The 22712-nt window shown below is 42.9% G+C and overlaps 1 protein-coding gene across 1 annotated transcript in view; it reads left to right on the top strand.

Annotated features, from left to right (window-relative positions):
• ADAMTS12 (ADAM metallopeptidase with thrombospondin type 1 motif 12) overlaps window positions 1–22712 on the top strand; it is a 388886-nt gene that overhangs the window by 325624 nt on the left and 40550 nt on the right. Inside the window, 2 exon segments of the mRNA XM_065874119.1 lie at window positions 6869–7021; window positions 21031–21207. Of these exon segments, the coding sequence (XP_065730191.1) occupies window positions 6869–7021; window positions 21031–21207 (330 nt within the window).

Raw genomic sequence — 22712 nt, 5'->3', positions numbered from 1 at the left:
GCTTTGGCTATTCGGGGTCTTTTGTGTTTCCATACAAATTGTGAAATTTTTTGTTCTAGTTCTGTGAAAAATGCCAGTGGTAGTTTGATAGGGATTGCATTGAATCTGTAGATTGCTTTGGGTAGTAGAGTCATTTTCACAATGTTGATTCTTCCAATCCAAGAACATGGTATATCTCTCCATCTATTTGTATCATCTTTAATTTCTTTCATCAGCGTCTTATAATTTTCTGCATACAGGTTCTTTTGTCTCCTTAGGTAGGTTTATTCCTAGATATTTTATTCTTTTTGTTGCAATGGTAAATGAGAGTGTTTTCTTGATTTCACTTTCAGATTTTTCATCATTAGTGTATAGGAATGCCAGAGATTTCTGTGCATTAATTTTGTTTTGTGCAACTTTACCAAATTCATTGATTAGCTCTAGTAGTTTTCTGGTAGCATCTTTAGGATTCTCTATGTATAGTATCATGTCATCTGCAAACAGTGACAGCTTTACTTCTTCTTTTCTGATTTGGATTCCCTTTATTTCCTTTTCTTCTCTGATTGCTGTGGCTAAAACTTCCAAAACTATGTTGAATAAGAGTGGTGAGAGACAGTATGGAGGTTCCTTAAAAACTACAAATAGAACTACCATATGACCCAGCAATCTCACATCTGGGCATATACCCTGAGAAAACCATAATTCAAAAAGAGTCATGTACCAAAATGTTCGTTGCAGCTCTGTTTACAATAGGCTGGAGATGGAGACAACCTAAGTGTCCATCATCGGATGAATGGTAAAGAAGATGTGGCACATATATACAATGGAATATTACTCAGCCATAAAAAGAAACGAAATTGAGCTATTTGTAATGAGGTGGATAGACCTAGAGTCTGTCATACAGAGTGAAGTAAGTCAGAAAGAGAAAGACAAATACTGTATGCTAACACATATATATGGAATTTAAGGAAAAAAATGTCATGAAGGACCTAGGGGTAAGACAGGAATGAAGACACAGACCTACTAGAGAATGGACTTGAGGATATTGGGAGGGGGAAGGGTAAGCTGTGACAAAGTGAGAGGGAGGCATGGACATATATACACTACCAAACATAAGGTAGATAGCTAGTGGGAAGCAGCCGCATAGCACAGGGAGATCAGCTCGGTGCTTTGTTACCACCTGGATGGGTGGGATAGGGAGGGTGGGAGGGAGGGGGACGCAAGGGAAGAGATATGGGAACATATGTATATGTATAACTGATTCACTTTGTTATAAAGCAGAAACTAACAAACCATTGTAAAGCAATTATACTCCAATAGAGATGTAAAAAAATAAATAAATAAAATAAAATGACAAGCTTTAAAAAAAAAAGAATGCTTGGGATGAAGAAGGGAAGACAAATTCAGGAGTCACTGAGAACTTAAAATCAGCAGGACTTTGTGGGGAATTGAATGTGGGGTATGAAGAGGAGAGAGGAGAGGAGTCTGTCATGACTCTTCTGTTGGAATCTTGGGTGTCTGTTAGGTGATGCTCCTATAAACTGAGATATAGTACAATGTATAGAAAGAGTAAGTTTCAAAAGAGACAGAGAAAGGAAGGATGATGAGTTTAGTTACAGATCAAGTTTAGTTGATAAGACCTGTGGGATATCCAAAGGATAACCAGCAGATGTTTGTGTGTATGGGTCTGAGGTTCTTGAGAGAGGTGAAAACTGGAGATAAAATTTGGTAGCCATGATCAATAGGTAGAAGTTAGAACCTTGGAAGTGAATGAGGTCACCCAAGCACAGCCTGTAGGCCGCAAAGAGTTGTCAAGGGTTGGGACACTGGAAAACACCAACATTTTAAGGAGCTGGCTGACAATGAGATTCCATGTGAAAGACTGGTAAGGAACAGTCTAATATTTAAGGCTTAAATCAAGAAATGTGGTGCCACAGACGTCTAGGGACATGAAGACTGACAGTGGGCCTAATGGATCTTACAATTAGAATGTCACTGGTGACTTTGGGGAGAACATTTATAGTATTGAGATGGAAGGAGATACCAAAGTGCAGCCCAAAGGAGAGACCCTTTTGGAGGTTATCACAGTTCTCAGATGGGACAGTCCCCACATTAGGACTGTTAATAAAGATGGACAGCTCTTCTCAGTCCACAAATTCATACAAAAGTTTCATTAAAAAGTAGCTTTAGGGGCTTCCCTGGTGGCACAGTGGTTGAGAGTCCGCCTGCCGATGCAGGGGACACGGGTTCGTGCCCCGGTCCGGGAAGATCCCACAGGCTGCGGAGCAGCTGGGCCCGTGAGCCATGGCCGCTGAGCCTGCGCGTCTGGAGCCTGTGCTCCGCAACGGGAGAGGCCACAGCACTGAGAAGCCCGAGTACCGCAAAAAAAAAAAAAAAAAGTAGCTTTAGGATGACCCAGAAATTAGTTTCCTTTCTCATATTCTTATGTAAATGTGTTTTAATGCATTTGTCCTGAGGATATTTAATACATGTGAATTAATTGATAAATGTTAATTGATCTAACGAGAAGTTACTATATCCAAATAAACTAAACCTAAATAAACGTACCTATCAATCCTGATGACTGTTTGAGCCCAGAGGTTAACTGATGCATTTTGATTTTGATCAAGATACAAAAATTAATTCTATCTCATGTCATACCTTTGACTTTGACAGAAATAAAGTCTCTTATTGAATACATCATAGCTCACCAAAAATTTGGCAACCGTGGTGGAGTCATTGAGAGCTATTAATTCTAGGCAGTTTGGCTGGAAAGGGGGAATTGGCCCAGATTGCAGAGGTTTGTAAAGCTACAAGGATATTACAAGAACAGAGTTCCGCGTTTGGCAGGAGTCCCCTTCATGACAGGGCTTGGTGCCTGTTCCCTTTCTGCATCTTTTGAGACAAAATGTTTAATACACAGAACTGTCTGAGAGGATTAGGATACAGAATGAAAACTTTGGGTTTTGAGTTTCCCACCCTCCCCTGATTTTTTATTCTACCCGTATTTTATTCTACCCGTATTTTATTCTACCCGTATCTGAAGTTGCTTCTTTAGGATTGTCCCTCCCTATAATGGCATCGCTGGCCCCTCAGTCACCACACCTTAGGAACCCCAGGATCACCACTGGTATCAGTCTTCCCTTGTCCTACTAGAAAAACCCTGACAGTTTTTCACGTCTGTGTCATCTCATCATTTCTGTCATCTCCTCTTCCTTTCCTGTCAGTTTAGGCTCAGGAGTTTCCAATCTAACAGTGGGAGGCATCTGGAAAAGAGTAGGGATGCTTTTGTTTGTTACAATGATGGGGGATGGGGGCTGCTACCAGCATTCAGTGTCTGAGAGCCAAAGACAATGAGGGTCCTGTGACATTGAGGGAAGTCCAAAATACCAATAGTGCCCCAATAGTTGAGAATGGAGAACCCTAGGACTCTTCCCTTTACCTTTACTGGTCTGGGCACTTCCAATCTCTCCCCTCCCCAATGCTTTCCATACCTCGTCACGAGAGATGTAAGACTGCCATATTACTCTTCTGAGCGGAATTTTCTAATCATTCCAAACTCCTGATCACAAATCATTAATGTCTCTCCATTACGTACCAGATAAAATCCACTCTAACATCCAACAGCCTTCAGGTCCTCGAATAATTCCGCTTTCAACATACTGCCTCCTATGACGTCATCCATCATAAGCTTCACCAAATCGAAACTGCTCAGTTTCCACTAAACCTTCTGCTCGTCTCAGGTCAATGCATTTGTTTATGCTGTTTCCTCTGCCTGGAACTTCCTTCTCTTTCTCCTTTGTCCTTTTACGTTCTACCTGTTCTTCAGTATCAAGCTTTGAGCTTCTTCTTCCATAAAGCCTTTCCTGCTCTTTAAGATTGGAAGTATTGTCATTTCTAAAGTTCCTTAGCATTGGATCTGAAATTTCTCTCTCTGTGTCCTCCCTTTCTGTCCTGTGTTGAAGGGGTGTTCATGTCCCCCAGCATACACAGCATGTTCCTCTAACTGCCTGTGATTTTGAAAATTACTAAAGAATTGATATAAAAACCGAGTTAACACTGTAAATAGTCATAAATCTAGAAAGCAGATGTTCTGGGTTTGAGTATTGGCTCCATCATTTACTAACTGTATGTTCTCACTGCACCCATTTCCTCAACTTTAAAATGAGGATGATGACGATGCCTGATTCATAAGATTGTTACGAGATAAAAGGAGTAACTCTATGTAGGAGAGTGTCAGGCATATAGGAAGTACTCAGTAAGCATTGGCTTTGATATCTGTTTATAAGACAGAAAATGTAGGTGCTTCGCAGTATGCATGGGTGTGGATCGCATTTTGACCGAAGGTCACCTCTCGTCAAATTGCCTCATCATTCAGTCGGATCCCTTGGGCCAGTCAGTGAAATGTATGCTGTGCAGTCCTGTAAATGGAAGTGACAGTAAAATTTTCCGCAGCCTTTCACAGCCGTTTTCGCAGGATTCTGATGTAGCGCTGCCCATCATTTCCAGTTCTGACCACCCCCAAACCTGCTCCTTGACTTGGTAAATCGGTTGTCACAGGGTCACTAGCTGTAAGGAGGGAGAAAGTTCCCAGAACAAGCAAGTTGTCCCTTCTGCCTCCTTAAGGTCCTCCTCTCTTCTCTGACCACCCCCCCCCACCCCACCCCCAGCCCCCTGCCACACTCCTAATTTGAAACTAACTAAAGAGACAATCAGTGGGATCCCATTTTACTTACTGCTTTCCATGGACATCCTCCTGTCAGCTTCACCTTTGGACTCATTTGCTGTCTAAATAGAAATTGTCAAAAAGGAATTAAACAAATGTCTACTCACAACATCTGAATCTAACAGGACTAGATTCAGAGCTCCAGAGACATGTGTTTATTTACAACATAAATATGGTACAAAGAACTGTAGACATCACTTGTGATGTACCAGGGTCATCAGTAGCCTGGGAATTTGGTCTCACTAGCTCCTGTACTGGGTTTGGGGCAAACGTCATGTTTTTCTCCATGTCGTAATGTGAAATTAACGTTGTACTGTCTGTGTGACCTTAAGCATGACTGCTAAGCTCTCTGGGCCCCGGGAAATCTGGAAAGTGGGACTCATAACGCTGACCTTGCAGGTATACTATGTTTAATAGGTAACATTTGTAGAGCACTCACTTTGTGTGTGAATTAGCTCTGTTGTTCTCACAGCAACTTATTAAATGAGGTCTTAGTGTTATCACCAGTTTCACATGCTAGGGACGTTAGGAAACTAAGAAAGATTGCACAATCAGTCAACTGCAGAATTATAATCGTATCCTGAGTCTCAGAGGTTAGAGAAAATATAGGAAAGGTACCTGTTGTGTAGTCGTATCAGTTGTCCATTGCCACAATAACGCTATATAACAACCAACCACAAAATCTCAGTAAACATTAATTTTTGTCCATGAGTTTCTGGGTCAGCTAGGAGTATCTGCTGACCCGGACTGAGCTTAGCTGACCTCAGCTTGGCTTGTCATGCATTTGCTGAAGGGTCAGCTGAAGGCTGGCTGGTCTGAGATGGGTTCGGCTGGGTCACCCAGCTGGGTTTCACATGATCTCTCATCCTCCAGCAGGCTAGCCCAGTTTTATTCTCATGGCAGAGACAAGGGTCCAAGAGAGAACCAGAACAAGCAAGGCCTCTTGAGAACTGACACAACAGCACCCACTGCAATGTCTTGGCAAGAGAAAGTTGCAAGAACAGTCCCGATTCAGCAGCTGGGGAAATACATTCCACCATATGATGAGAGGAGCTCTGAAGTCCATTGAAAAGAGAGCATGGGTGTGAACAATGGGGCCACTAGAGCAATCAGTCTATTCACTTCAGCTGTTATTATCTCTAATGTATATCATATATATACACACATAATATAGTACAGAGGAAAAAAAGCTAGGAACTTATGAGAGATTCAAATCCAATCCTAAAGAATTTTAAGGAGAAGAATTGACCTCCATAAATGAGCCAGTTGAGAAAATGTTGACCGAGGCTATTTTCTGCTCTTCCCTTTCTATGAGCAGCATTGGTGAAATGCGGCAGCGTGCCTGCAGCTCACCCCCTTCCCCAGGCCTTCACGCCAGGATACCTTTTTTTTTTAACATCTTTATTGGAGTATAATTGCTTTACAATGGTGTGTTAGTTTCTGCTTTATAACAAAGTGAATCAGTTATGCATATACATATGTTCCCATATCTCTTCCCTCTTGCGTCTCCCTCCCTCCCAGCCTTCCTATCCCACCCCTCTAGGTGGTCACAAAGCACCCAGCTGATCTCCCTGTGCTATGCGGCTGCCTCCCACTAGCTATCTACCTTACATTTGGTAGTGTACGTATGTCCATGCCTCTCTCTTCCTTTGTCCCAGCTTACCCTTCCCCCTCCCCATATCCTCAAGTCCTTTCTCTAGTAGGTCTGTGTCTTTATTCCCAGCTTGCCCCTAGGTTCTTCATGACCATTTTTTTTTTTATATTCCATATGTATGGGTTAGCATACGGTATTTGTTTTTCTCTTTCTGACTTACTTCACTCTGTATGACAGACTCTAGGTCTATCCACCAGGATACTTTTTAAAGGGAAGCACATCTCCATTTGCACTGGGTTTTCCTCCCACAGAGAAATCAGGGATTCCCAAGCCTGGCTGCTTATTAGAATCACCTGGGATTTGTTTCTTAAATACTCCTGCCTGAGCCCTACCCACAAGCGTTCAGATTGTTTGGGGCTGGAGCCTCAGCGCTGGTTTGTTCAAAAGCTCTGCAGGCCATTTTAGTGAGTAGCTGAGATTGAGGACCCCCAACTCCAGGGTGGGGTGGGGTGTGTCTGAGAAAGTGGCCCTGAGCCTCTTCTCTCTCCTCCCCTCCACACCCCCGGCAGTGTTCCACCACGTGTGGCCTGGGGGCCTACTGGCGGAGCGTGTAGTGCAGCACCCACATGGATTCCGACTGCGCTGCCCTGCAGAGGCCTGACCCTGCTAAGAGGTGCCACCTCCGTCCCTGCGCTGGCTGGAAAGTGGGAAACTGGAGCAAGGTAACTGGTCAGGTTCAGCAGTGTTGGGGGTGTCGGGGGCGGGGAGGGACTTATACGAGGTCATTTGCTAAAGCAGGTTTCCTTCCTCCCTTCCTGCCTCCTTTCTGCCCTTTGCTTTGATAAACTGGTGAATGCGTAAATCAGGTGTTACCGTAGGCCTGCTTCAAGTTACACAATAGCCTGAGAACAAGCAGTTTTCAGTAGCCCACAAGTTTTTATCTGCCTGTCTTCCCTTACCAGATAAACTGAGAAAGAAAAAATTTAATTTGTGTAACTAATTGCTTGTCCAGCATGCAGCACTATTTCTAAACTGCTTGAGTTTAGCATTTTAATTAATAATGATACGTTAGCACAAGTGTAATTAAATCATCATTCAGCAGCTGCTCACAAAGCAAGTATAACATTGAACCTGTCAGACTCAAAATGAAAAGAAAACGGAAACGGAAAGACACATTTGGTCTTTGAAAGTGTATATCCTGGGCTTCCCCGGTGGCGCAGTGGTTGAGAGTCCGCCTGCCGATGCAGGGGACACGGGTTCGTGCCCCGGTCCGGGAAGATCCCACATGCCGCGGAGCGGCTGGGCCCGTGAGCCACGGCCGCTGAGCCTGCGCGTCCGGAGCCTGTGCTCCGCAACGGGAGAGGCCACAGCAGTGAGAGGCCCGCATACCGCAAAAAAAAACACAAACAAAAGTGTATGTCCTATATTGATCTTTCGGAAGTGCGATTTTCCTGTCCTTGCTAATCTAGCTGTGGTTACTCATTTCTCTGTGCTGCCTGCATAGTCCCTCGTGAAAGGCTTTATCAGGTTTTAGGATTAGTCAGGCTTGGTTCTTCTGGGCACCAGTCAGGCCCGACCTGCCTGTCACCCTGATGGGGCTGAGCCAGCCCCTGGGGGATACAGATGCAGTCAGGTCGTAGAGACATTGGTCAGAGGTGGGGTTAAGAGCTGCTTGGCAGAAGGGGTGAGAGGTATGAGCTGTGCATACACCTTCTGTTTGTGAAGCGCACCCACCTGTAAGACACCCTGCAGGCTCCTGTCTTCTCTCTGGGGAGCCAGTTTCCCTTGATGGCCTTGACACAGAAGGGAAAAGAGCTACCCAGAAATTTGGGGAGGCTGGCATCCCCTCTAGATGGTTAGCGCCCTCATCTTGTAGAAAAGTCACGTCCCCAGACAAGCAGGGCCGTGAGGTGTCCCACTGGACGTCTCTGGTTCTCCTGGCAGACTTATCTGACAGACAGGAGTGTGGAATGTCATTTAGCTGCATTAGGCCCCTTTTCCCAAAGAAAGCCTCTGATCCTTGGCAAGAGAGAGAAAGTAGTGCGAGTCCCTGAGAAAATCACCACGCATTTCTTTGATGCCTGCCAACCTCCCTTTTTCTGTTTTCATACCATTTTTCTTTCAGGAACAAATGCTGGTTCTTTTTTCTTTCTCTTCCAACTCATAACAAACTCAAGATCAGAAAAGGACTAAATGTCTGGCTACAAGTTCTCTTCCATATCCAGAAGAATCACAAGCAACATTTCTATCCCTGACCTTGCCAAATGTTGACCAAGTCCTGAACTTCCACTTTCCCATCGCTGGGACTAATCCTTTCCTTGGAAATTACATGGCTCATAGAAAGGACAGATGTGTGAAATAGCTCACACTTTTAAAAAGGTCCCTCCACTGTAAAATTCTAGGAATTCTAGCTGATATAAAAGCCTGCATGGGAGATCCGGTAGCTCTTCTCTGGGGTCAGACCCCCTAAAGAAAGCCCTGCTCTGCCAGCTCATCCCTTCCGTGTCTGTCTCTGGGTCTCTTCTCTCTCACGGCCAGGAGGTTTGAAGATGTATTTATTAACCCCTGTAGACTCCTGGTGTTTTGTAGAAGCTGTCTCTGACACATCACCAAGTTCTTCCAGAATGTGGTAACCACCCATCTAAACTCAAATCCTCAAAGTTACTCCATTCCTATCAGTAAGGAAAATATCTCCTCTCTCAGGATAATAGATAAACCTTATGTCAAAGACACTATTTAACTACTGATAGTCAATTGCCCTGACTTCCGTTTTTTCTATCATTGGGGACATTGAATACATGACTTCCATTTTTCCTAGGAATGTCGATTTAAATTTTATCTTAAATTTTTGGTGACTGAATGATACAGCTTTTTGACTACCACGTTATTAACCAGTTCATATGCATGTCTAAAGTCCCAATCATACACTAGGAAATATTTGAAGGCCTCCTTAGTTTCACTGTTCTACCGGGACTCTTAAACTTATTCAGTGGCCAACCTCCAAACCCTAGAGTAGGAAAATAGACCCCCTGGTTTTGCCTTTAACTATCCAGAGGGTTTAGATTCTGCCAACTTGATGGTTTACCTTTTCACAAATACTTTCTCCGAGGGAAGAATTCTAATTTGATCATGAATCTTTCTGCATTATCCCACTGACCACTACCCCAGATCCAGAGGCACTTTAATCTTGTAGGACTAAGGGTATTCTGCAGCCTCCCTTGAACCCGCAGGGATCACACCAGAGGCCCTGGGTTACTCATCAACAACTCCCCACTGCTGTGTGTGCTGTCTGAATTGTAGCTGTTTAACGGGCTTCTGTTTCGAGCACCACTCATCTCCATGATGGAGCCCTGATGCAACTGCTATGGACAGTTTCTCATACATATGGCAGTACAATGAGCCTGTACATTCAGATCTTTACCTTTAAAAAGTCTAGAAGTTGTTTTTTTTTTGGAATGGCTTGCTTCTTCTTCATGCATTGATCTGTCTGAAACAAATTCCAGGGCATAGTCCTGAAGTTTGTCCCAGAAGTGTACCTGAGAAAACGTAGTTCTGCAGAATTGAATCCTGGAAGCAGCACTGGGCCTGGGATCAGACACGTCTGGGTTGGCAGCTCCACTTTGTCACCGGCATAGAACGCTGGTCCTTTCTTCCAACCTCTTAGGAGCTTTAGTACTCTAAAGAAATGAAGTGGATCCTACGGCATCTACTAATCTCATAAAGTTGTACAGATCAAAAGAGTGTGTGTGCAACAACTTTGTAAATGGTAAAAGACTGTTCAGATGAAGCCTTGGGCAAACTTTGAGCTCTGGGTAAAGGTTAGGAGTAGTTCTCAGGCGTTTGCTAACTTCTGGCTTCTTGGACTTGGGGCAGGGGTGTTGTGGAAAGGTGGCAGTGGAGTAAGTCCTGTCCATCCATCAGGTCTCCACTCCCCAGGAATAAGCAGACAAGGTGAACCATGAGCTTTGGAGGACTTGACCTACCTTGCATCCTGGCACTCGCCAAATATCACCAAGTGCCTGACACCACACAAGAATTTTAGGTAAACAGTTTTATTTTTATCCAATAAACGACCTTCTTTATAATTCCCACTGAGGAAATGAAGGCTTGGAGGGTTTAAGTCACTAACACATGATCAGCTAGTACTAATACTCTCAGTTCTGGGAAACCGTCAACTGGGGGACAGGTCATCAATTTAATGACTGCCTTTCAGAAAGAAAGGAAACACTGCACAGTAAATATGTACATCAGTTGTAAGACACATGCCAATTACAGAACATTAAAATTCGCATAAGAAAAGAAGTGATTCTTGTGCTGGAAGAAATGCTGTAAGTGACAAAGATGAACTTGAAAAACCTTCACCTGGGTTTGACACCAGAGCTATGCATCCTCACAGCCCCACACACTTCCTGACTGAACATTTTTCCTGTACCTCCTGCAGTTTTGTAAACTTTATTATCTTTCTTAGAATGATAATAACTTTTTGTAGTTAAGTCTGACAGATCTTGATTATTTCTGAAATGAATCAAAGATTTTTACGTTTCCTTGGAATGCCCTGTCTTCCCACCTAGGTAGTGTTGCAATTTTATTTTAGCAGTAGCTGACCTTATTACCTGTAGCTTTTTTTTGGAAAATAAAAGTGGCAGCCTTTTCTTATGGCTTTGAGTTTCATAATATTCAGTGCTACATTTTTTTTAGATCTGAACTTTTACAAATGAATAAAATAGAGAAAGAGCCCCGTCTTGCTAAATACAGTGCCTGACTCTCATACATAACGTGTTCCCAGAAACATACATCAAAGCCCGATGTGCAAAAGTCAAAACAGAACTGCACGTTATCGGGGAGATTTTGTGCCCAGAAAGCAAAAACTGACCAGCTGGAAGGTGAATAATACACTCAAAATCACTGCATTTATTTTCTCTTGATATACTTTGTCGTACATCTAAACTGTTACCCACTCTTGGAAGCCCCAAGTGTTTTAGATGAAGGAATCCACAAGTAGAGAAAAGAACAGCAATCCAATGGAAACCTTTAGGACCACAGAAAGCATGAAGTCAAGACGACTCTAGCTGAGGACTGATGTCCAGACCGTGAGGCCCTATCATGGCCCCTGCCCATCTCTCTTTGTCCACCCCTTCCCGCTGCTCTAGCATTCTGATGGACATGTTGCTGAACAAGCCTTATTGCTTCATGGCACCGCACCCGTATATGCCATTACCCCCACTTTGAATGTCCCCCGCGCTATTTTGCCTGCTGAGTAAGCATCTACTCATCTTACATGATTCAACTCAAGTTGAATCATGAACTGAAGTTGACCGCCTCCTCCTTTGTTCCCTCACTAGATCATGAACGACTTTTGACATATAATCTTTACAACTTCTACTCATTACATGACTTCTTCCTTCTGCTAGATTGGGATACAGGAGCCGGAATATAGTTAAGGGCCCAGTAACAGGGAGGAAGTGAAGTGTGAATGGGGTGGGGGGAAGACGGACAGATGAATTTGGGTGCTGTTCAACACAGAATTTTTGGAATGAATTATTTGATCTTAAGAGTCTTATGAATCTGTTTAACATAAGGAAAGGAACAGAAAAGAATTATTTCCATATCCTGGTTTAGTACTTGGAGAGCAAGAAAGTATTCTGAAATCAAAGCAGAATACAAGTCCAGTGATCCCAGACACATATCACTCTAGAATGCTGGGAGAATTTAACCATCCAGCTTATCCTCCTTTCAATTCCGATGGAGAAACAGAGGCTTAGACAGGTAAAGTCACGTAGCCACTTGGTGTCAGGGTCGTACTTGAATGCAATCTGCTGACCTCCCAATCCCACGTTGGTTAACTTTATTATACTCATCTGAACACTTGGTAGCAGTCTAACGTGGAAACTATATCAGGATGACTGCATAAATCAGAATCAACACAAGGAAGAAATGGTCGTGATTTCATTTTCTCTCTGCCAGGGGCTCCTGTAAGCTAAGAGGAATTTTCTTTCTAACTCAGTCTGGTTTGCTGATCACATCAGTTAAACAAACTGGTGTGAGAAGCAGAAAATGATTAGGCCTGTTTGGACACAACTGGGCATTAGCCAGTCTTTCCATTCTCCTCAGTCTGGCTCCTGTCCTCAGTCTGGTCCACAGACTCCAGGTTAGGAAAGCTTGAATACAAATAACCCTCCTTTAGGGCAATAAGAAAATGAATAGGATAATTGGCATTCAGCAAACAAAGGCAAAACAGTTATATCCTGCCACTTCACTCCTGCTAACTGAATCAGAGGCCCTTCTGAAAATGAAACAGAAGAGTCACAGATTTAGTATCTTCCCTTATTATTTACTTCACCATATTAATAAACTTCATTTCCCACTGAATGTGAATGTACGCTTTGACAAAAAGGTAATGCAAATTAGAAAAATCTAGGAATAACAGGTAGTAGCAACAAATGAAAAATAAGAAAACAAAACCCCATTGTACACTTATGTCTTAGAAAATTCCTCTTCCTAATAAAGAGCCCTCTTGTTTTAACCATGGGTTATTTCCTGGAAATCTGTTTGTCAGACAAATGGCTGCTTTGTGTGGAAATTATTAGCATGCTTCTGCATTTGTTCTGTGGCTGATTTTATTTTATTTTTTAACATCTTTATTGGAGTATAATTGCTTTACAATGGTGTGTTAGTTTCTGCCTTATAACAAAATGAATCAACTATACATATACCTATGTCCCCATATTTCCTCCCTCTTGCATCTCCCTCCCACCCTCCTTATCCCACCCCTCTAGGTGGTCACAGAGCACCGAGCTGATCTCCCTGTGCTATGCGGCTGCTTCCCACTAGCTATTTTACGTTTGGTAGTGTATATATGTCCATGCCACTCTCTCACTTCGTCCCAGCTTACCCTTCCCCCTCCCCGTGTCCTCAAGTCCATTCTCTACATCTGCGTCTTTATTCCTGTCCTGCCCCTAGGTTCTTCAGAACTTTTTTTTTTTTTTTTTTAGATTCCATATATATGTGTTAGCATACGGTATTTGTTTTTCTCTTTCTGACTTACTTCACTCTGTATGACAGACTCTAGGTCCATCCACCTCACTACAAATAACTCAATTTCGTTTCTTTTTATGGCTGAGTAATATTCCATTGTATATATGTCCACATCTTCTTTATCCATTCATCTGTCGATGGACAATTAGGTTGCTTCCATATCCTGGCTATTGTAAATAGAGCTGCAATGAACATTGTGGTACATGACTCTTTTTGAATTACGGTTTTCTCAGGGTATATGCCCAGTAGTGGGATTGCTGGGTCGTATGGTAGTTCTATTTTTAGTTTTTTAAAGAACCTCCATAGTGTTCTCCATAGTGGCTGTATCAATTTACATTCCCACCAGCAGTGCAAGAGGGTTCCCTTTTCTCCACACCCTCTCCAGCATTTATTGTTTGTAGCTTTTTTTTTTTTTTTGTAGCTTTTTTGATGATGGCCATTCTGACTGGTGTGAGGTGATACCTCATTGTAATTTTGATTTGAATTTTTCTAATGATTAGTGATGTTGAGCATTCTTTCATGTGTTTGTTGGAGATCTGTATATCTTTGGAGAAATGTCTATTTTGGTCTTCTGCCCATTTTTGGATTGGGTTGTTTGTTTTTTTGATATTGGGTTGCATGAGCTGCTTGTAAGTTTTGGAGGTTAATCCTTTGTCAGTTGCTTCACTTGCAAATATTTTCTCCCATTCTGAGGGTTGTTTTTTCGTCTTGTTTATGGTTTCCTTTGCTGTGCAAAAGCTTTTAAGTTTCATTAGATTCCATTTGTTTATTTTTGTTTTTATATCCATTTCTTTTTTTTTTTGCTGTACCCGGGCCTCTCACTGTTGTGGCCTCTCCTGTTGTGGAGCACAGGCTCTGGACACGCAGATTCAGCGGCTATGGCTCACGGGCCCAGCCGCTCCGTGGCATGTGGAATCTTCCCGGACCGGGGCACAAACCCGTGTCCCCTGCATCGGCAGGCAGACTCTCAACCACTGCGCCACCAGGGAAGCCCTATATCCATTTCTTTAGGAGGTGGTTCGAAAAGGATTTTGCTGTGATTTATGTCATAGAGCATTCTGCCTATGTTTTCCTCTAAGAGTTTTATAGTGTCTGGCCTTACATTTAAGTCTTTAATCCATTTGGAGTTTATTTTTGTGTATGGTGTTAGAGAGTGTTCTAATTTCATTCTTTTACATGTAGCTGTCCAGTTTTCCCAGTACCACTTACTGAAGAGGCTGTCTTTTCTCCATTGTATATTCTTGCCTCCTTTATCAAAAATAAGGTAAACATATGTGTGTGGGGTTATCTCTGGGCTTTCTATCCTGTTCCATTGATCTATATTTCTGTTTTTGTGCCAGTACCATACTGTCTTTATTACTGTAGCTTTGTAGTATAGTATGAAGTCTGGGAGCCTGATTCCTCCAGCTACGTTTTTCTTTCTCAAGATTGCTTTAGCTATTCGGGGTCTTTGTGTTTCCACACAAGTTGTGAAATTTTTTGTTCTAGTTCTGTGAAAAATGCCATTGGTCATATGATAAGGATTGCATTGACTCTGTAGATTGCTTTGGGTAGTATAGACATTTCACAGTGTTGATTCTTCCAATCCAAGAACATGGTATATCTCTCCATCTATTTGTATCATCTTTAATTTCTTTCATGAGTGTCTTATAGTTTTCTGCATACAGGTCTTTTGTCTCCTTAGGTAGGTTTTCTCCTAGGTATTTTATTCTTTATGTTGCAGTGGTAAATGAGAGTGTTTCCTTAATTTCTCTTTCAGATTTTTCATCATTTGTGTATAGGAATGCAAGAGGTTTCTGTGCATTAATTTTGTATCCTTCTACTTTACCACATTCATTGATTAGCTCTAGTAGTTTTCTGGTAGCATCTTTACAGTTCGCTATGTATAGTATGTCATCTGCAAACAGTGACAGCTTTACTTCTTCTTTTCTGATTTGGATTCCATTTATTTCTTTTTCTTCTCTGATTGCTGTGGCTAAAACTTCCAAAACTATGTTGAATAATAATGGTGAGAGTGGACAACCTTGTCTTGTTCCTGATCTTAGTGGAAATGGTTTCCATTTTTCATCATTGAGAGTGATGTTGGCTGTGGTTTTGTCATATATGGCCTTTATTATGTTGAGGTAAGTTCCCTCTATGCCTACTTTCAGGAAGGTTTTTTTTTAATCATAAATGGGTGTTGAATTTTGTCAAAAGCTTTTTCTGCATCTATGAGGTGATCATATGGTTTTTCTCCAATTTGTTAATATGGTTTATCACACTGATTGATTTGCGTATATTGAAGAATCCTTGCATTCCTGGAATAAACCCTACTTGATCATGGTGTATGATCCTTTTAATGTGCTGTTGGATTCTGTTTGCTAGTATTTTGTTGAGGATTTTTGCATCTATGTTCATCAGTGATATTGGCCTGTAGTTTTCTTTCTTTGTGACATCTTTGTCTGGTTTTGGTATCAGGGTGATGGTGGCCTCATAGAATGAGTTTGGGAGTGTTCCTCCCTCTGCCATATTTTGGAAGAGTTTGAGAAGGATAGGTGTTATCTCTTCTCTAAACGTTTGATAGAATTCACCTGGCAAGCCATCTGGTCCTGGGCTTTTGTTTGTTGGAAGAATTTTATTCACATTTTCAATTTCAGTGCTTTTGATTGGTCTGTTTATATTTTCTCTTTCTTCCTGGCTCAGTCTTGGAAGGTTGTGCTTTTCTAAGAATTTGTCCATTTCTTCCAGGTTGTCCATTTTATTGGCATATACTTGCTTGTAGTAATCTCTCATGATCCTTTGTATTTCTGCAGTGTCAGTTGTTACTTCTCCTTTTTCATTTCTAATTCTATTGATTTGAGTCTTCTCCCTCTTTTTCTTGATGAGTCTGGCTAATGGTTTATCAATTTTGTTTATCTTCTGAAAGAACCAGCTTTTAGTTTTGTTGATCTTTGCTATTGTTTCCTTCATTTATTTCTGATCCAATCTTTATGATTTCTTTCCTTTTGCGAACTTTGGGGTTTTTTTGTTCTTTCTCTAATTGCTCTAGGTGTAAGGTTAGGGTGTTTATTTGAGATGTTTCTAGTACCTTGAGGTAGAATTGTATTGCTATAAACTTCCCTCTTAGAACTGCTTTTGCTGCATCCCACAGGTTTTGGGTCATCGTGTTTTCATTGTCATTTGTTTCTAGGTATTTTTTGATTTCCTCTTTGGTTTCTTCAGTGATCTCTTGGTTATTAAGTTGTATATTGTTTAGCCTCCATGTGTTTGTATTTTTTACAGGTTGTTTCCTGTAGTTGATATCTAGTCTCATAGCATTGTGGCCGGAAAACATACTTGATATGATTTCAATTTTCTTAAATTTTCCAAGGCTTTATTTGTGACCCAAGGTATGATCTATACTGGAGAATGTTCCATGAGCACTTGAGAAGAAACTGTATTCTGTTGTTTTTGGATGGAATGTCCTATAAATATCAATTAAGTCCAACTTGTTTAATGTATCATTTAAAGCTTGTGTTTCCTTATTTATTTTCATTTTGGATGATCTGTCAATTGGTGAAAGTGAGGTGTTAAAGTCTCCTACTGTGATTGTGTTACTGTCGATTTCCCCTTTTATGGCTCTTAGCATTTGCGTTATGTATCGAGGTGCTCCTATGTTGGGTGCATAAACATTTACCATTATTATGTCTTCTTCTTGGATCGATCCCTTGATCATTATGTAGTGTCCTTCTTTGTCTCTTGTAATAGTCTTTATTTTAAAGTCTATTTTGTCTGATATGAGAATTGCTACTCCAGCTTTCTTTTGATTTCCATTTGCATGGTATATCTTTTTCCATCCCCTCACTTTCAGTCTGTATGTGTCCCTAGGTCTGAAGTGGGTCTCTTGTAAACACCATATGTATGGGTCTTGTTTCTGTATCCATTCAGCCAATCCGTGTCTTTTGGTTGAAGCATTTAATCCATTTACATTTAAGGTAATTTTTGATACGTATGTTCCTATTACCATTTTCTTAATTGTTTCGGGTTTGTTATTGTAGTTCTGTTCCTTCTCTTGTGTTTCCTGCCTAGAGAAGTTCTTTTAGCATTTGTTGTAAAGCTCGTTTGGTGGTGCTGAATTCTCTTAACTTTTGCTTGTCTATAAAGGTTTTAATTTCTCCATCGAATCTGAATGAGATCCTTGCTGGGTAGAGTAATCTTGGTTGTAGGTTTTTCCCTTCCATCACTTTCAGTATGTCCTGCCACTCTCTTCTTGCTTGCAGAGTTTCTGCTGAAAGATCAGTTGTTAGCTTATAGGAATTCCCGTGTATGTTGTTTTTCCCTTGCTGCTTTAAATATTTTTTCTTTATATTTAATTTTTGATAGTTTGATTAATATGTGATTTGGCGTGTTTCTCCTTGGATTTATCCTGTATGGGACTCTCTGCGCTTGATTGACTATTTCCTTTCCATATTAGGGAAATTTTCAACCATAATCGCTTCAGATATTTTCTCAGTCCCTTTCTTTTTCTCTTCTCTTCTGGAACCCCTATAATTCGAATGTTGGTGCATTTAATGCTGTCCCAGATGTCTCTGAGATTCTCCTCAATTCTTTTCATTCTTTTATTCTTTATTCTGCTCTGCAGTCGTTATTTCCACTATTTTATCTTCTAAGTCACTTATCCGTTCTTCTGCCTCAGTTATTCTGCTATTGATCCCTTTTAGAGAATTTTTAATTTCATTTATTGTGTTGTTCATCATTGTTTGTTTGCTCTTTAGTTCTTCTAGTTCCTTGTTAAACGTTTCTTGTATTTTCTCCATTCTATTTCCAATTTTAGGATCATCTTTACTCTCCCTATTCTGAATTCTTTTTCAGGTATACTGCCTCTTTCCTCTTCATTTGTTTGGTCTGGTGAGTTTTTACGTTACTCCTTTTTCTGCTGTGTGTTTCTCTGTTTTCTCATTTTGCTTAACTTACTGTGTTTAGGGTCTCCTTTTCACATTCTGCAGGTTCGTACTTCCCATTGTTTTTGGTGTCTTACCCCAGTGGTTAAGGTTGGTTCAGTGGGTTGTGTATGCTTCCTGGTGGAGGGGACTAGTGCCTGTGTTCTGGTGGATGAGTCTGGATCTTGTCTTTCTGTTGGGCTTGTGGTGTGTTTTGGGGTGTCTGTGAACTGAGTATGATTTTAGGCAGCCTCTCTGCTAATGGGTGGGGTTGTGTTCCTTTCTTGCTGGTTGTTTGGCATAGGGTCTCCAGCACTGTAGTTTGCTTGTTGTTGAGTAGAGCTGGGTCTTAGCGTTGAGGTGGAGATCTCTGGGAGAGCTTTCGCCGTTTGATATTACGTGGAGCCGGGAGCTCTGGTGGACCAATGTCCTGAACTCAGCTCTCCCACTTCAGAGGCACAGGCCTGACCCCCAGTCGGAGCACCAAGACCCTGTCATCCACACGGTAGATCCGCGGTTGATCATAAAATGATATAACTCAGGAACAGCCAGATGAAAGGGATGCATAGGGCAAGGCACGGGGAATGGGAGCAGAGTTCCCATGCCTTCTTCAGGCACACCACTCTCCCAGCACCTCCATGTGTTCACCAACCCAGAAGCTCCTGTTCTGTGACTGATTTTAAATTGGCAGTTACTTTTTTCTCTGTGTACTTACAGCATGGCAGGCAAATGAAATTTTGAATTTTTTGCGGGGGCTGTCTGGCAAGTGTTGCTTATTTCTGAGAAGCTAAACACACTTGATTTATGGAAGCATTAGAGCATCAATCTGCCCCCTTGTCATATGGGCCCACATCTTCTATGTTACAGCCCAAGGTTTGATGTCAGGTGACTTGTGCAATCTGCCTGGTGGCAGAAGGATGGGGATCAGTATTTTGGGATATACCTCTACTGAAAGGTTTTGAGGAATTTTCTTTCACCATCCACATCCCTACAAGTATGATTATGCCACCATAACCAGAAAGCATGATATTTTACCATGTAGAGAGAGGGCCAGATGAAAATACACCTTACAGCAATGCGCACACCTTGGTGGTGGTGCATTTTCTCAGCCAAGACTGTAATGAGATCATCAATGGAAGGATTGAGAGGGTGAAGAAGGATGCTCTTTATAGCGACCACAGATCTCTTTAGTCCACTGGGAGCCCCCAGTTGCTCTTTTCTCAGAATTCATATATTCATTCAGCAAGCTGTGGGGAACATCTGTGCTGCACCTAGCCCCATGCTAGATGCTCAAGACGCAGTGGTGGCCAGGGCAGGTAGGCTTCCAACTTCAGGGCAGTGATAGTTTAATAGAAAGGATGGACAGAATAAATAAAAGTTGTTTCACATTTCAAGTTCTTTTGATGGAAACAAGGAAGGATCTGAGATAAATAACAAGAGGGATAGGTATCCTTTGGAGAAGGTATTCAAGGAAGGCCTCGCAGAGAAGGTGACATTTATGCTAAGTTAAAGGAGGGGCAGTAGCAAGTAATGCGAAGGGTGGAGGAAGGAATATTTGGGACACAAGGACCACAGGACATACTGTTAATCCACGGAGAATCTGGGGGAGAGGGGCTGAGGAGCACAGAGATCAGGCTCCATGCCACCTACTTCGGGTCCCCACCGGAGTGTGGGCAGTGACAAGACAGGCCAGGACTGGCCTTGAGAGACTAGGATGCACAGGCAAGACAAGCTGAAGGGAAACTGATGGCACCAGCTTTCTACACAGACTGTAGACAGACCAAGTCTTGGAAGCTCAAGTTACGATTAAGTAAAATCTAACGGGGTGGGGGATGGAGAAGCTTCCAGAATCCAAGAGGTCAGAGAGTGAACCAAAGAAGTCCTCCAGAATAGGCCACGTAAACTCTGGTTTTAGGTGACCCAGGCTCAGCCGTGTTTATCATGATCTTAAGGAAATCAGCAGCCTGCGAGTGAACAGTGCCCTTTACTGAGAGCAGGGTGCAGGGGCCGCTGCGCAAGGTATGGGCACAGGGTAGGGGGTGTGAGGGGGGCCTCTGTAAGGGCTTGCTGCAGGCACACGCTGAGAAAACCCTTGGTGATGGGGGCTATAGAAGGAAGGATGGTGGGCGATGGTGCTGTAGGGGGAAACCTGGCAATAGGGGCAAGGACAGGGTTGGCCCACTCACTGAATCAAGCCACTGAGCAGTTATTCAGTTTATTTTCCTTATAGAGGCCCTTCCCTTGAAACAAGGTAACCCAACCTGCATTCACACTCAGGGAGAAAATGGGTTTTCAGTAGGATTTTGAGGGACAGTTGGCTGTGGCTTTGCAGAGGGCTCCCCGAACAGCAGTTCCGTTTGCCTCAAATGGACACAGGCATCTTAGGGAACATCCACCCACTGAGTGGATGCTGCGCCAGCCTCACCCCAAGCCCACCCCTGCAGCTGTAATCTTCACAACAGTCCCATAGGTAATGGTTACTATCCCAGTCTACAGATATGACAGCTGAGGCTCAGAATGTTTCTGCGGCTCGCCCAAGGGCTCACTATGTGTGAGTGACAGAACTGGACTTTTCACCTGGTTTTCACCCTTCCACACCTGCATTTTCTGACATTAGGAGGCCCCTCTTGGGGAGCTGCTCAAGTGACTCCCTTTCTGAGGGAAGACAGTTTACTAACCCTTCTTCGTGACTGGAAGCCTGGAACTTCGTGATGCTTTGTGAAACCCCTGGGAATCCGGGCGTGGACGGTCTGATACCAAGGACTCAGGTGTCCCCTTTTCTCTCGCTCTCCATACAGTGCTCCAGAAACTGCAGCGGGGGCTTCCAGATCCGGGAGATTCAGTGTGTGGACAGCCGGGACCACCGCAGCCTGAGGCCATTTCACTGCCAGTTCCTGGCTGGCCCTCCTCCTCCCCTGAGCATGAGCTGTAACCTGGAGCCCTGCGAGGAGTGGCAGGTGGAGCCTTGGAGCCAGGTACGGTGCCTAGTACACCATCCGGACAACCTGGCAACCATGAATCTCTGTGTTACCTTGTGAGTCTAGATGTCAGGGAAGACCACACGTGTATCAATCCAGCGCCAGGCCTCCACTCAGCCACCTTCCACTGGGTGTGTTACTGAACCAAACTTGGGTCACTTGTCCATATACAGTAAAGCCAATCTACTGACACCAGGTGGTGGTGAAGGAAAGTGCAGCGTTTATTGCAGGTGCCAAGCAAGGAGTCCAGGGCAGCTAGTGCTCAAAAGGCCTGAACTCCTCGAAGGCTTTCAAGGAAACGTTTTTAAAGACAGGGTGAGGGAGGGGGGTTGTGATCAGCTTGTGGACATTCTTCCGATTGGTCGGTGGTGCGGTAATGGGGAGTCAACAACATCAGCATCACGAACCTTCTGGTTCCAACCCGTCTGAGGTCTACGTGCTTGTGGGCGCCATACAGTTAACTTCTTCCATCTGGTGGGTGTTTCAGTCTCTGCAAAACAGCTCAAAAGATGTGGCTCAGAATATTATCTATAGTCCTTGAGGAGGAACTAAAGGTCCTTGGCTTTGTTTAATAGCTAAACTATTATTATGTTGTCTTGCTTGACTGTTTTCCTTTCTGAGTTTTCTCACCTCACTGATTAAATTTACTCTTTGGAGATCGGGGAAGGCCTAGGAGGCTAAAGTGTTTCTATAGACAAGAGGCAGGTGGAGAACATGATGGGGTGAGGGGGCAAGGCTGTTCTGGGAAAGCCCCATGGGGTCCTGCTTGGTGACAGGTGGGGAGGCTGGGCAGGTCCAGCAACTTGAAGGCTATGTTGTGTGCTTTAAACTGTGACTGCTTAATGGTTTATTACAACCTAGTCTCAATGGATATACTGGGGAATTGGGGTCCCTGTGGGGAGATGTACGTGTACCACTGTGGTGAGAGGCATTTAGGACAGAGCATCACATGCCCCTCTTAGGCTTCTGCAGTGGGGCTGAGGGTAATGGTCAGATCCTTTCCACACACAGTATTTAATTTCAGAGTTCCACCTCTCAGTTAAATGCCCAGATCCTCATTTACACAAATAAAAAGAGGGTTGTGTGTGTGTGTGTCCATCCTGTTTTGTGAGGGCTGAGGCTCTGCTGCGTCTTTGTCCTACTTCAGTACATGAAAACAAATTACTCTTCCTTGGTGAGATATAATGATTTCATTTGCCTATTGGCCTCAGTAGCTTAAAAAAAAAAATACTCCCAACTGTACCCATGCATGGTGGAAAGAAGAGGGAAAGAAAGAATGCAGCGTGTTTTGAGTGGGTCCATACACTGGACACTTTACCTACAATACTTGTTTTAATTATGACAACAACCTGGATGGTAGGCCTTATTAATTCCACTTTATAGGTGAGTAAATTGAGACTCAGAGGTTAAGAAGCGTACATGAGGTCACACAAGTAGAAAACAAATGGTGGAGTATTAAATTCAAGCTTAAGGCTGACTCTGATACCTGTACTCTTTCTACT

The sequence above is a fragment of the Phocoena phocoena genome, chromosome 3 (genome assembly GCF_963924675.1).
Source record: "Phocoena phocoena chromosome 3, mPhoPho1.1, whole genome shotgun sequence".
In the NCBI taxonomy this organism is placed as follows: Eukaryota; Metazoa; Chordata; class Mammalia; order Artiodactyla; family Phocoenidae; genus Phocoena; species Phocoena phocoena.
This window is presented reverse-complemented; position numbering and strand designations above follow the sequence as displayed.